Genomic DNA, 12,859 nt, shown 5'->3' on the forward strand with positions numbered 1-12,859 from the left:
AAATTAATATAAACGAAAATCGATATATTGATAGTCGAATTACGCTAAGCCACAAAAAAGAAAGAAAAAGAATACTGGACGCGCGCTTTAATTTATTCAGCGATTTTTTCGCTAGAGGGATTTCTTTCGCTAATTTGACGAACGGTGCAAAATCTTATTATTTTCGCAATAATCGGTGAACTCTATGATCATCGCGAGGGGGAGACAAGTGAGAAAAAAGGGGGAAAAAAACGTTATTCCGAGAGCAATTTGCCTTGAAACACTAGCTCTTTTCTTCTCTCTTTCTCGCGTTATAACACAAGGGAAGGCGAGGAAAAAGCTCTGGCAAACGCCATAAGAAAGCAGATGCGTTTACCGCAACTCGTATGCGACCTTTTATCACGTACTTTATGCAGAATCTGCACACAGGCAAACACGTTATCTTCTTTACGCGCAATGGAAATGAGAATTTCCTTGGTCTCTCGAGAAACGCGCAGATCACTTCGACGGAGAGATCATAAGTAATCATCATGAATTCATTATGGCGACTCGCACGTTACAAATACGGCATGGAAAATGAGACAGACCTCTCCCTCTTCTGAGAAGGAAACTTCAAATGGAATGTAGAAGCTGCAAAGTGCATTAAACGTAAACAGTTATTCACGAACAGTGTTTGGGGTGATCAACAAGTGAATAACTAATTTAGACTTTTGTCAGTGTATCATCGCATTATCTTCCTCTCGCGGCTGGCGGATAATGCATTTTATAGCGTATTCGCGCGATCTGATCTGCATTATTTACAATCTCGTAAATTTACAATGCGCCATTGTGAATGGTAATCGCGTGCCGATGTTACGAGCGCACACATTTATTTATAATAAAATTATTATCCGACGAGAGTCTAATATATACTGAGTCGAAGAGCAATTTTATTCGAGAAAAGAAAATTCCATCCTTCTATCTTCAAAGTGTCGTTATAAACCACCAAGGAGAACGTTATTTCGCGCCCACATCCTTTTTTACGACTTTAAACTTGTGATTCGGTCGCCAAGTAATAAGTAACTCGAAAAAAGAAAATTAAAAAATTAAATCCTTCGTACCGGCGTAATTGAGAAGTCTGTCTGATGGAATTAATCTTTTTCCTTCATTAATAATCGCCGTAATCAACAATCAACTTGGCCGGTATTACATATTTTGACATTCAAGATCGACGACTTTCAGGAATATCTATTATATAACATATATGTATAAATGTAATAATGAAAACAAATTATAATGCATAATTAATGTGGATATAAATATAAATATCAAATTTTGATTATAATGTTTAATCATGAGAGAGAAAGAAAATTTAAATACTGTATTTGTTATTTCATATAACATTTCATGTTGCAAAAACTTTTAATGTTGAATATTAATTAAAGAACTCTTGATAAGTCAACTTTTCATTAAGAAAACCGTCTAGAAGCAAACACTATTATTTGTTACAACTTAACTATTTAACATTCGACCTTAATGATGTTGGTAATTAAAATTGTAGAAGAATAAACATTTCGATCGCTTTGTACATTTAATAGTCCACCTCACAGGTTATTAAGAAGCAATTTAAAGAAAATGATAGAAACAAAAGTTAATTATTTTTCTGTGTTTTACAATTTCAAAATTTTTATACAGCAATATTCACAAATGTCAAGAAAAACTTACATTCAAATTAAAGTGGATTGGTAATGACAGATTTACACCAATCAAGTAAGTTCTAAACTTCTATCGGTAAATTGAGTTAATGCACTCAAATCTATTTCTCGATAAGTTTCCTAATTGAAATCGAAGAGAGAATCACAGATATATAACATCGTGAAAAATTGGATAACAAACTTTCTTGATAATTTCGCGAAAAGAAAGAGTAAAGAAAATTAAATAAAAATTAACTATAAATATTTTTACCAATTTCGTGCTGAGGTAAAAAAAAAAAAAAAAAAAAAAACGAAAGAAATCTTTAAAAAAACTTGCATTAAACTTCTAAAAATATTACACTGGTAGAATTAAAGCTGTAATGAACTATCAATCGAATATCAAACGAAACCGGCAGAAAATACACGTCAACGTTTGTAATAAATTTTCATTACAAAAGTAATTACAAAGTTCTTCTACTCGAATCTATCGTTCACCGAGATAATTGTAATGACTAGCTGTAACAACGCGGCATTTGAAAATTTACAACGAATCGCTTCGCTCTTGAATCTTTCTTTTTCGCGAGAAAGATCGATGCGTTTTCTCGGTATATTAATTAATAGCGAGTGTAATAAACACATATGATCGCATAATAAATATTTTTATTTTTCAATTTTCACAGTAGATAAAATTTTTCCTCGGATTTTTCTTTTACTTCTTTATAATTTTTCAATGAAAACGATTGACAATTTTCTAGTAAATACATCTATAATATTATTATATATAATAAAAAAGAAAAGTTTTTAAACTAAAACTTGAACTACGTATCTTTGTCAGAAAGAATTTGTAAAATAATCTCTACTATTGTCACCCTGGCATTTTCTCTCCATGCACAAACTTGTCCTGCAGAAATGTGATATTTTTCCTGAGCGATTGCACGCACTCCTGAGAAAGTAAATGATTCGCTTACGAGTGGGGGCGCGAGGTCAATTAATCCGAAGAGAAGAGCGAGCCACCGACACGACAAGATTAATTAAGCCGAATTAAAGCGGTATTTAACAGAGTCTGGGATGCACACAAATGCGAGGCGGAGGCTCGACGAAAAAAGAAGCGACGAGTCGGCTTTGGTTGACTGACCGACAGTTTGTTGTCATCGTCGTAGTTTGTTCGTTTTCATCGTGTCAGCTTCGACGGTTTGCAGCTGCAAATTGGCACGGTAGTAGCGAGCTGACGTCAGCTCTTCATAAAAATAGGCGCATTTCTGCTAAGACAGCCGCCGCGCAGTTTTAACAACGATATAGACAGAGCCCAATTAAAAACATACGGCGAACGAGTCTTTAGAGAAACATCGTCGCTAATTAATTGGTATAATAATGCGAACTTTAAGGCGCGATCCTTGGAATCTCGCGGCGACAATGTATCTATCTCGCGGGGTCGATGCGCCGTCGCCGCAACGCGATCGCTCGTACGATTGTATCATCTAATTAATATTCCCGCATTCGATTTTCAAGCCGTTAGATTCACATCGGTGAATTTCTAATCAATGTTTCAATATTATAATAATATGAGTAAATATATATATATATATATATATATATATATATATGTATAAAAAATATATATAGCATATAATATATTTAATATGTAATAATATGAGTAAATATATATGAAAAAATAACTCGTTTCCAATTAAGTTTTTGCAGGAAAATACCGATTGTACAAACTGGTAGAAAAATCAATAGAGGAAAAAAAATTTCCACATATTTTCAAAATATCTCTGTAATTCTGTGCATGTTTTATATATATTCGGTATATTTCATATAGAATAGAATTATTTTTCTACTACCCGAGGGAGGAGGGAAAGGAAGAATTTTTTCATAATTCTTTTATCGATATGATATTCATAACAGAATATCTAAAAATGTTCAAAAATGAATGAAATTTTAGAATTTATTTTCAAAAACGCGGATGTAATGTGTGCATCAATATATATGCATGATAATAATAATATTTTCAGACTTTACTTTTCACTATAAATATAAATTTAAACAAGTATTGATAAATATATATTTCGTATTTCCAATATTTGCATCAAAATTATACGTTGTAGGTATTCATATTACATGTGTTTATTTTTTTTATCTCTCAGTGAATTCCTTTTCGTGAAATGGAAATCTGCTTAAACGTAATAAAGACAAAATCCGTTTGTTATGCAAATCTAGAGACGCTCTCAGTGCAAGAAAATTTACGAGTCTCATTGGCAGACAGGTAGATTAATTATACCTTCATGCGCTGATTTATGTAATCCTCTTTTCGAATTCGAAGAAAGATAAAATGGCTGCGTAAGTAGAGATGCAAGCTTCGGCGAGTGACTTATCGACTTTTTCACTGAAAATTAAACCGTATTGCGAGTCGAGGGTGTTTTTCGCGTTCTCCTGTCTCTTCTTTTCGTACTTTTTCGCTCTTTATATCGACAATCGAGTATCGAATGCGAAGCAAACTCTCGAAACAAACAGCCGGCTTGCTGTCAAAAAGCGGCAGAGCTTTATTGGAAACTTGAACAGCCAGCGATACGCGACATGAACTTTATCGTATATTTTACAATTTAGAAGTTTGACGTGCTCGCGATAAACAATATAAAATCGCGTTATACATTACGTAACCACCTGGGCAAACGCATTTAGCGACTAGTTGCCCGCGTGTTCCGCGACACGTGCAACGAGCGCAAACAACTTTGCGGATCGCTTTTCTTGACGTATGGGCCTCCTGACTTTGCACGCGGAAATTAAATTTATATTTATATTATATACCTTATTTATGTCATAACATGCTGTGTTTATTTGTCAGCGCTACTAGCATTCCATTAATTCTAAACTTTAATCTACACTTATTTTTATTTTTAAATCTAGAGTTTTCAATAAAGTATCGATTGCAATAGCTTTCAATAAATCCATAATGATAAAAAGCGCAAACGTTTCAAATTTCTATATTCAGTAATATATTATATTGAAGATAATTGAGGAGAAGAATGTATAAAATTTGATATTTAAAAATTAAAATAAATTTAATATTAAGTATTTCTTGAACCTAATCGAGAATTCCATAAATTTCAATTTATATTATTTTCAAGTTTCAATACAAAAAGTACCATAATGACCTTTTCGAAATATTCAAGTATTAAGCAAGTTAATAATTTAATGATAAACTCTTGTAGAAAATTTGCGGCAAAGAGTAGAGCTTAGTCCTTAATGCATAAACTTTATTGGCGTATAAAAAAACTTTGCATCGCAATATACCACGGTAAGTGCACACCGCGTCTCTCGATTACGTTGAAGAAATAAAAGGAAAAGAAAGTAAGAAGAAGCCAAGAAAATAGAAAAGAGAGGAAGAGAGCGTGGCGTGAAAAACGCATCGGGCGTTGCGACCTGCTGTCTGGTTGATGTAAAACTCGAATGCGGCGAGGGGCCCATAAGTGCTGGAGCAGTGCGAGTCGCGATGATCCACCTTGATACTCCATCCGGGGAGAGGTCCCTTGGGCGAACTGACATATCTCACCGCTAGAAGCACCGCTGGCAATACCCTCGGCAAGCTCTGCTCGTGGTGAGGATCGCCCGGCGCGATCACCGCCAACTTGACCTCGCCCTCAGACTGCGTCGTCCGCGGACCGTCAACGCACTCCCTCGCGCCAGCAGCCGGTGTTGTCATCGTCGTCGGCATCGTCATCGTCGTCATCGACGTCATCGTCGTCGAGCCAAAGTCCGCGCAACGACCGATGCACAGACCGGATAGGATCAGGATTAATCGCATCGGAACACCACTCGCGCACCACCGTTTTCTCGTCCGCGACGCCATCGCGACGACCGCGTTACACACCCTTTTCCTTTCTATCTCTCGTCGCAATTATTTCTACCTCTAATTATTGCACATCGTGACGCGTTTGCCGGATCGTGGTCGACGTTGCGAGAGGAAACGAGTCACTTGCTCACGGACGATGGTTAGCTGTTCTTTGCACTTCGGTTTCATTTCGAATGTCACTTGGAGCATTCTTTCTGCACCGCAGTATACACGTTTCACGGTAATACGTTTTCAACGTGACTCGTTACATTTTAACCCATACAATTTGCATCTCGTTGAATGCCTGACACGAGCGAAAACGAGTGACAAAATTATGAAAATATTACAAGTTTAATATCTTGCATGATTTTTATTCTTTCGGACGTTTTTGTAGTGAAAAATATTTTTCCCGAAGAAGTAGTAGATCATTGTTCCTTCGATCGCGATTTCGACAGACGTCCATCTTCGTTTTCGGCCACTCGCATAATTCATATAGCACTCGCCTCTGTATTAATGACTTTATACGAAAATTAACATAGCTAATTTCGTCTCTCTACCGAGATGTCAGATATCATCCTCCGTCAAAGGGGTTCATTACAGTCTTCGGTGTGTTCCAATTTAACTTCGATGCAATGATAATCATTAGTTATCTCAAGCATCGTGACTTTATCAATTACGAAACACGTATTCCTTAAAACCTCGGCTGCAGGACGAGTCTAAAATTAGGAAATGAGAGATTTGTCCTGATTAGTCTCACCGCCGCATTACATAATCATATCTCGTATTGTACGCAATGACTTGATTCGACGTTTACTCTCGCAGGATTTTAGTTTAAAAAATACCATAGGATTATCAATTTTTTAAACTGCAAAATTATAAATGAAAAGATTTTTTTCGTTTTCTATGTAAAGAATATTGTACGCAATATGCAAAAACTTACTTCGCATATTTAGCAATATTAGCCTGAAGAATAGAAAATGTGCGGCAGACTAACCCTCTGATAACACAACAAATCGTTGCCACGTACGTCCCTAATGTTTCCCTAGCGTTTTAGCAGAGTAAGTGAATTCGTGCCTGTGTTTCTAATAAAGATAAGAGTAAAGTCATGTTTTAATGATCCCGGTTCTAATGCAGTTTTCAAAGTTTTCTTCCATAAATATTGCACGGTTAAATATTTCTAAAACAAAATAAAAATCATTATATTTGCCATAAAAAGTATTTATTTAATTTTAATTTGAGTCATATTCTAATCTTTCGAGAGAAAAAAATTGTAACATTAGTTATATCAAATAATAACTAGAGTCAGAACAAAGGAAAAGTTCATTCTAGTCACTTTTCCGGATAAAAATAATTTTTTTAAAGCAATCAACTTAATATAGAGTCTTCTAAAAGCTACCTTCTTCTATAGAGATTAATTTAATTTTCAAGAATTTTCACATAAAGGCGGGTTAAATTATGCAAGGTATTCATAATTAAATAGAACTTGTTATATTATATATAGTGCGCTTACATCCCTGATTTGATTAAAGTAACTGATAAATTAATGACTTCAACGTTAATAAAAAAAAGACGCAATAAAAAAAGCTCAATACAAATAGTTGATCAACATGTCTTTGGCACATCTCTAAGCTAATGGAGTTGCTTTTCATGAAATTGTAAAAGTGGCAATTCAATCGGATCCCGCATATGTTTTCGGGTGACTTTCTTACATCGAATGAAGTAACAGGACACGCGACCTGAAAGCCGACGACAGACCTTTCACTCCGCGGAAAAGTAATAAGGGTAGATAAAGCGTCTCTGTGGACTTCTCTTCTGGTTTCTGTACCGAGCTCTTTTAGTGCGCGCGCAAAAGCAGAATTGCGGAATGGAAACGCACCTTCTTGAATTAGGGATGGAAGAATATTATTACACAAGACAGAGAGTTGGGGGGAAACGTGACGTACGTGACTGTGCACGTCAAAATTTCCCCATTCGTTGCGATGTTCCATGGACGCGTGTCATGCAACTTTTAACTCGCAGCTGCTACAGCAAAATGTAATCTAACTTGAACGCGAGTGTTTTATAAAGAAATAACAAGCGCGAAAGATTTACTTTCACACAGAATGTTTGACTTTTTTACTTTTTAATCACTTTATATAATATTATATATAGTCATTCTGTTGCGATAGTTAATTAAGAATTCATTTTATTTCATTTACAACCGGTATTCTAATGCAATTTATGCATACGTGTTTACGGTAATACAGTTATTCGCGCTGGATTAAACGCGCGAATATGAAATTATATTGCTATTTTAGTCACATAACACAAGAAGGCGTCAAGGGAAACAAATTTACATCTTATATAATCTAGCAGGATGTTCATCTGTTTATTAATATTTGATTCCAGTCACGATCAATCTCGTACCTATATTTTATGCATAAATTTTACGTGATAAAAAATATTACGAAAATATACATTTGCTAGAGATATTATATTCGGAAGATATTTTGAATGGTACGGATTAGCAGATTATGCATCGACATGTCGCGAAAAATTTTCTCATATAAAATTATCGTCGTATATCTGATGAATAATTTTGCGATATTAACAACAGTAATAGCGTCATATATTACAGTCTACATTAAAAGTATTAACGTTTTGTTGTTATAAATGTTATGCTTTGAATAAAGTTTTATGTAGCAAGCACTCCATGTATTTTAAAACGGGCATTGATCGATCTCAGAGACGACGTAGAGCGATGGACTTTCGCAAGATCTATATTCACTCGGCAATCAAGGATAAGACGGCGTTCATGAAGTTTCTAATACGACCGATAATGGTTTCATTATGGGTTACAACGTCCGTTCGTAAATGAAAATTAGTCGCAGATAGACAAAAACCCGGATTTGACCCGGGTTACTTCATCGAAACAGATATCGAATCGACTTTATTCGGAGTTAATTGTAAATGTAAGGCTATCCGTTCTTGAAGGGAACATGTCAAAGCTGATTTTTAAATTGAATAACTTCGCATTATCAAAGCAGATTGCAAAACGATATGCAAAATATTGTAATTTGCATATTCACAGAAAGAAGATTTTTTTAGAGAAACCTGAGAGACATAGAAAATGTGTGTACAACTCTATCATTCATATTATTTCATGTATTTTTCTTTACAAACTAAAATTTTTTTCTTAAAATTCCTTTCTGTATATAAAAAGAAATAATTTAAACAATAGAGAGAATGTTGAAGGTAGAAACTATATTTGCGCGGAGATAAGTGAATTTAATGGAGAATTGAATAAATAAATTTACCGGAGAAATATAAAAAATGGATGGAAATATTTTGGTTTATCCCGAAAATAATTCGAGTCTTATTGAAAAATCGTCAAAAAGAGAGGCGGAATAAACGTGTGTGTTTATTCTTGATATTTAACTGAATATTCATAAAGTTTGCAAAAGGATGATGCTGCAACAAGTGGTACACTCGGCGAGCTTTATCAAATTCTCTTCCGTTCTTTGAAATTTTATTGATTTATAAAATATTACCGTCCTAATAAAGAACTTTCATAACAAAGGGAACAGACATACAATTAACCTTGAGTATTTTTCGCTGCGAACAATTTTGAATAAAAGATACGGAAACGTTTTAACTTGAAATATAAACCATGTCAGACGACGAGAAAAATGAGCGAGTTAAATCCGCGAAGCAAAAGGTAAGCTTCTTTGAAAACAAGGACCCAATACCATTGGCAAGAGAAAAAAGATGACAGGAATAGAGTATTCGAAAAGAGCTTTTTATTCTTGAAAAAGGAAAAAAATTTCAATTTTAAGTTTTAATAACATACTGATAATACAAAGTTTTTGATAGCGAGAAAATGCAAATGCTTTTGAAGCAATTATTATCGGTAGATTCGATAAATTTACAACTCAACTAGAACTTTCAAGAAACTCATTAACGGGTAAAATAATTCGTTATAACGATATATATGTATAGATCACGCGTTTGATACGGTAAACGATTTCGCTTATCAATTATAGTAAATATTATGACAAACATATATATCAGCTTCTACCTTGTTACTAATTTTCTGTATTTGCTAATTAATTAATATACACCGAATGAGCAATGTAGTTAATATAAACAGTTTTGTATATAATTGACGTCATTCTAAGCGTAAAATTCAGACTGGGTGCATTAAAATCATTCAATGTGCTCGTGATAGAAAGACATTTCTCGCATAATAATTATGATACATAGATGTATATGTATGTATAAAGAGAAAAATAAAAAGGCTCTACACAATAATTACGTACAATATTGCAGATTGCAATTATTCGCACTATTATGCCATTTGTATTCTGAGGCTATTTGCCAATAACACGGATTTATACTTGGGGAATAATCGTAGTTTTTATGCGGCGCCATTTGCGATTATCGTCGAATAGCACTCTCGTATTCTCGGCGCAAACTGCCAGACTCGGTTGCTTGTCAAAGTTCAAGCGGGAGGAACGACGGATTAATGATCATCGGAAATCGCAAACGGGCAAGTTAATTAGCAGCTGCCAGGCAATGCGTCGTTTGATTAAATCACGGTTGACGAGTCTTATTAAAGACTCGTCGCCGGAACTAATGTTCTTTCTCGAAATAAGGATGAGAGAGACGTCGAAAGTAAATATTACAATTATCGAGGAATCGTAACAATGCAATCACGAGAGGGAAAGTGTCGGTGTTTTTCATTAATAAATTTAATTAAATCGCTACCGTCAAGAAACGCGATCCATCAAACGGTTTGCGAAATGATATGCAATCGTAGCGAACTGCTGCCGATGAGATATTAATTTGTGAAACTGCATCGCGAAACACGAGTGCGATCCCGCCGCGTAAAGATCGCCATTGTGACGCTTGTGAATATCGCTTCGCTTTATGCATCTGCTCGTCTGAACTTTATCCGCGTATATCGTGTGAATATCAAATGTGCGAATCGTCAAAAGCTTTGAACAGTGTTTGAATGGCGTACTCTACGTAGGTATTCATCCGGAATGCATCGTCGACAAAATAAGCAACGAACATACCATTGCAGTGTATGCACCATATACATGCATACAACTCCGGAAATGCTTATTGCTATCGGTTTTATTTTATAGGACCATTTATTCATCACCAATTACCTTCTGTCTATATCGACGTGCTCAAACTTTAATATAGAAACTCGTTTTCAAATCTAAAGCAATTCAGTATCGAAGTATTATTCTATAACTTGAAGCATGTTGATTAAAAAATATATGAATATATATATATATATATATCGATTAAAAGAAGTTATGTAACATTTTCATTATTTATTTTAATAGCTTTCTTTTTAACTACAAAACGCGTGTTTCTTTTTTAATTAAATGATTCAGACAAATCTCACTTTGTTGCGTTAAATAATGCCATTATTTTCTAAAGTATCTGCACAAGTACTCGATATCACTCGCATTATATTTAATTCCATACCTAGTCAAATTAACCGTGATGTATGTATCGTGCAATTTAATTGCGTATTTAAATGAGACATATAATCGCGAAATATATTCGAAAGTTGCAAATAGCTTTTAGCATAAACCACCGAGCTATCATAAAATACGCCGAAAAATCGCCCGAAAATGCTTTGCGCTCGAATTTACAGTGCCATAAAAAATTCCGCTGCAAAGATGACTCTATATTCTTCAACTTTGTGGCTCGTACACGTCGCGTTTGTATCTCGACAACTTCTCTACTCGCAAATGTTCTGTCATCTTTCATCACGTACTCGGCAAGTCGTTACATACGACGTCCCGGAGCAAATATCTAATGTCACGAAGCAAACTCGAGGAATACTTGCAAATGCGTGTTCTCGATGTTATAACTTGAAGAGAAAACTTTGGAAGATATAATATGTCATTTTGAACTCTCATTTAGTTTTCCGAAAAATAATCAACGCGCAAAGTTTTCAATCATGCACAGACACGCTTCATATTTTGTTCTTACTTTTTTTTCTTGCATAAACATTTTCTATTTATTATTATACATCTTTTGATTAATATTCTGATAAAATTATACTAGTTGTTATTATCTCTTTTTCATTTTTGTACGTGCTACATTATTTGATATAAGTATTCCTGTAATTTTTTGTTATCATTTGTCATACTCAGGATATTTTTCCTAAAAACGTATTTTCTATTTATACGCGCATATATACAAAGTAGCTGAAAGCTCGAATGGAACACTTTCTTTGAGCATTGGTCTGATAAAATGTCATATATAATAAGTACATCAGAAAACTACCTTTGAAAGAGAATATGTAAAGCGCCAATTCACTAACAATAACTAAAGAGTAAAAAATTTAAAGACACGCAGCTATTTATAATAGTTATCTTTTTATATTCATGAAACTAGTTAATAAATATTTTAATAGAAATCATAATAAGAATCTAAAATAGAAACTATAATAATAAGAAATTAGCACGTATATACGATAAAAATTCTGTGTTCACCTGCTGAAAATTTTCATAAATATGTAAATTTTGAAAAAAGGAATACATATAACAAACGAGATTAAATTAGCAAATATATATACAAGAAAATAAAGGATATATGCTTTTTATATATTTTTTCACGTTTAATTAATTTTAACATAAAAATGATATTCTTTAATATAATGCTTTTTCTTTAAAATTAAAGAATTAAGAATGGTTTTTTCACTTATATCCTTTATATTTTTTTTTTTTTTTGTTTTTGTCAATAATAATAATTTGTGAATTTTCCATCGACAAATAAAAAAAATAATTACATTATTCCGAAACACGAAATATGCGAATAAAGGGCGCGCAAATACGAAGAATCTGGCAGGCATTTCAAAAATACTTTAATCTACTACATTATTTAAAATTTAAAACATGAAAAATGCATATAAATTTTGTAAATACACGAAGCTAAAGCATTTTTCTGCAGACACTAAATCAAGTGAAATAGGGGTTCTTAAGGGATATACATATACGAGAATATGATTCTCTCAGGACTTTCCCTTAAAAGCAAACACATGCTGCATACATATTTACAGTATTAAAGATGGATGCCAATAAAAGCTGCGTTAATTAAAATCTTAATAAAATCGATAATCTTTTTAAAGAAAAAATATATTTTCCACAAACTTTTTGTTTTTTTTTTCTAACAAATAATAACATGAATAATAATGCAAGAAAATTATTAAGATATTTTTTGTTTCTTTCCCCAGTCTAATTGCAATAATTTCTATCTATGTCATTTATTTTCTGAGTGTGTCAAATACACAAAACTTACAATTACCATCACATCATTTTCATACCTCGTGTATCAGTATATGTGTACACGTACATTTTCATTCGACACA

At 33.6% G+C, this 12,859-nt stretch overlaps 1 protein-coding gene and 1 long non-coding RNA gene across 7 annotated transcripts in view; one reads left to right on the plus strand and one right to left on the minus strand.

Moving 5' to 3' along the window:
* Window positions 1–12,859, minus strand: part of LOC140672064 (atrial natriuretic peptide receptor 1) — a 95,251-nt gene that overhangs the window by 70,754 nt on the left and 11,638 nt on the right. For 2 of the 6 annotated variants that reach the window (XM_072903889.1, XM_072903888.1), the window contains exon 2: window positions 5,076–6,200. The exons of 3 other annotated variants lie outside the window; for them this stretch is intronic. In XM_072903889.1, the coding sequence (XP_072759990.1) occupies window positions 5,076–5,502 (427 nt within the window). In that variant the 5' untranslated portion in view covers window positions 5,503–6,200. The remainder of the gene's footprint in view (window positions 1–5,075; window positions 6,201–12,859) is intronic. One more of the 6 variants, XM_072903890.1, reaches the window with a different exon arrangement.
* LOC140672067 (uncharacterized) overlaps window positions 1–12,859 on the plus strand; it is a 91,618-nt gene that overhangs the window by 52,166 nt on the left and 26,593 nt on the right. The window lies entirely within an intron of this gene.

The sequence above is a fragment of the Anoplolepis gracilipes genome, chromosome 12 (assembly GCF_047496725.1).
Source record: "Anoplolepis gracilipes chromosome 12, ASM4749672v1, whole genome shotgun sequence".
Classification (NCBI taxonomy): domain Eukaryota; kingdom Metazoa; phylum Arthropoda; class Insecta; order Hymenoptera; family Formicidae; genus Anoplolepis; species Anoplolepis gracilipes.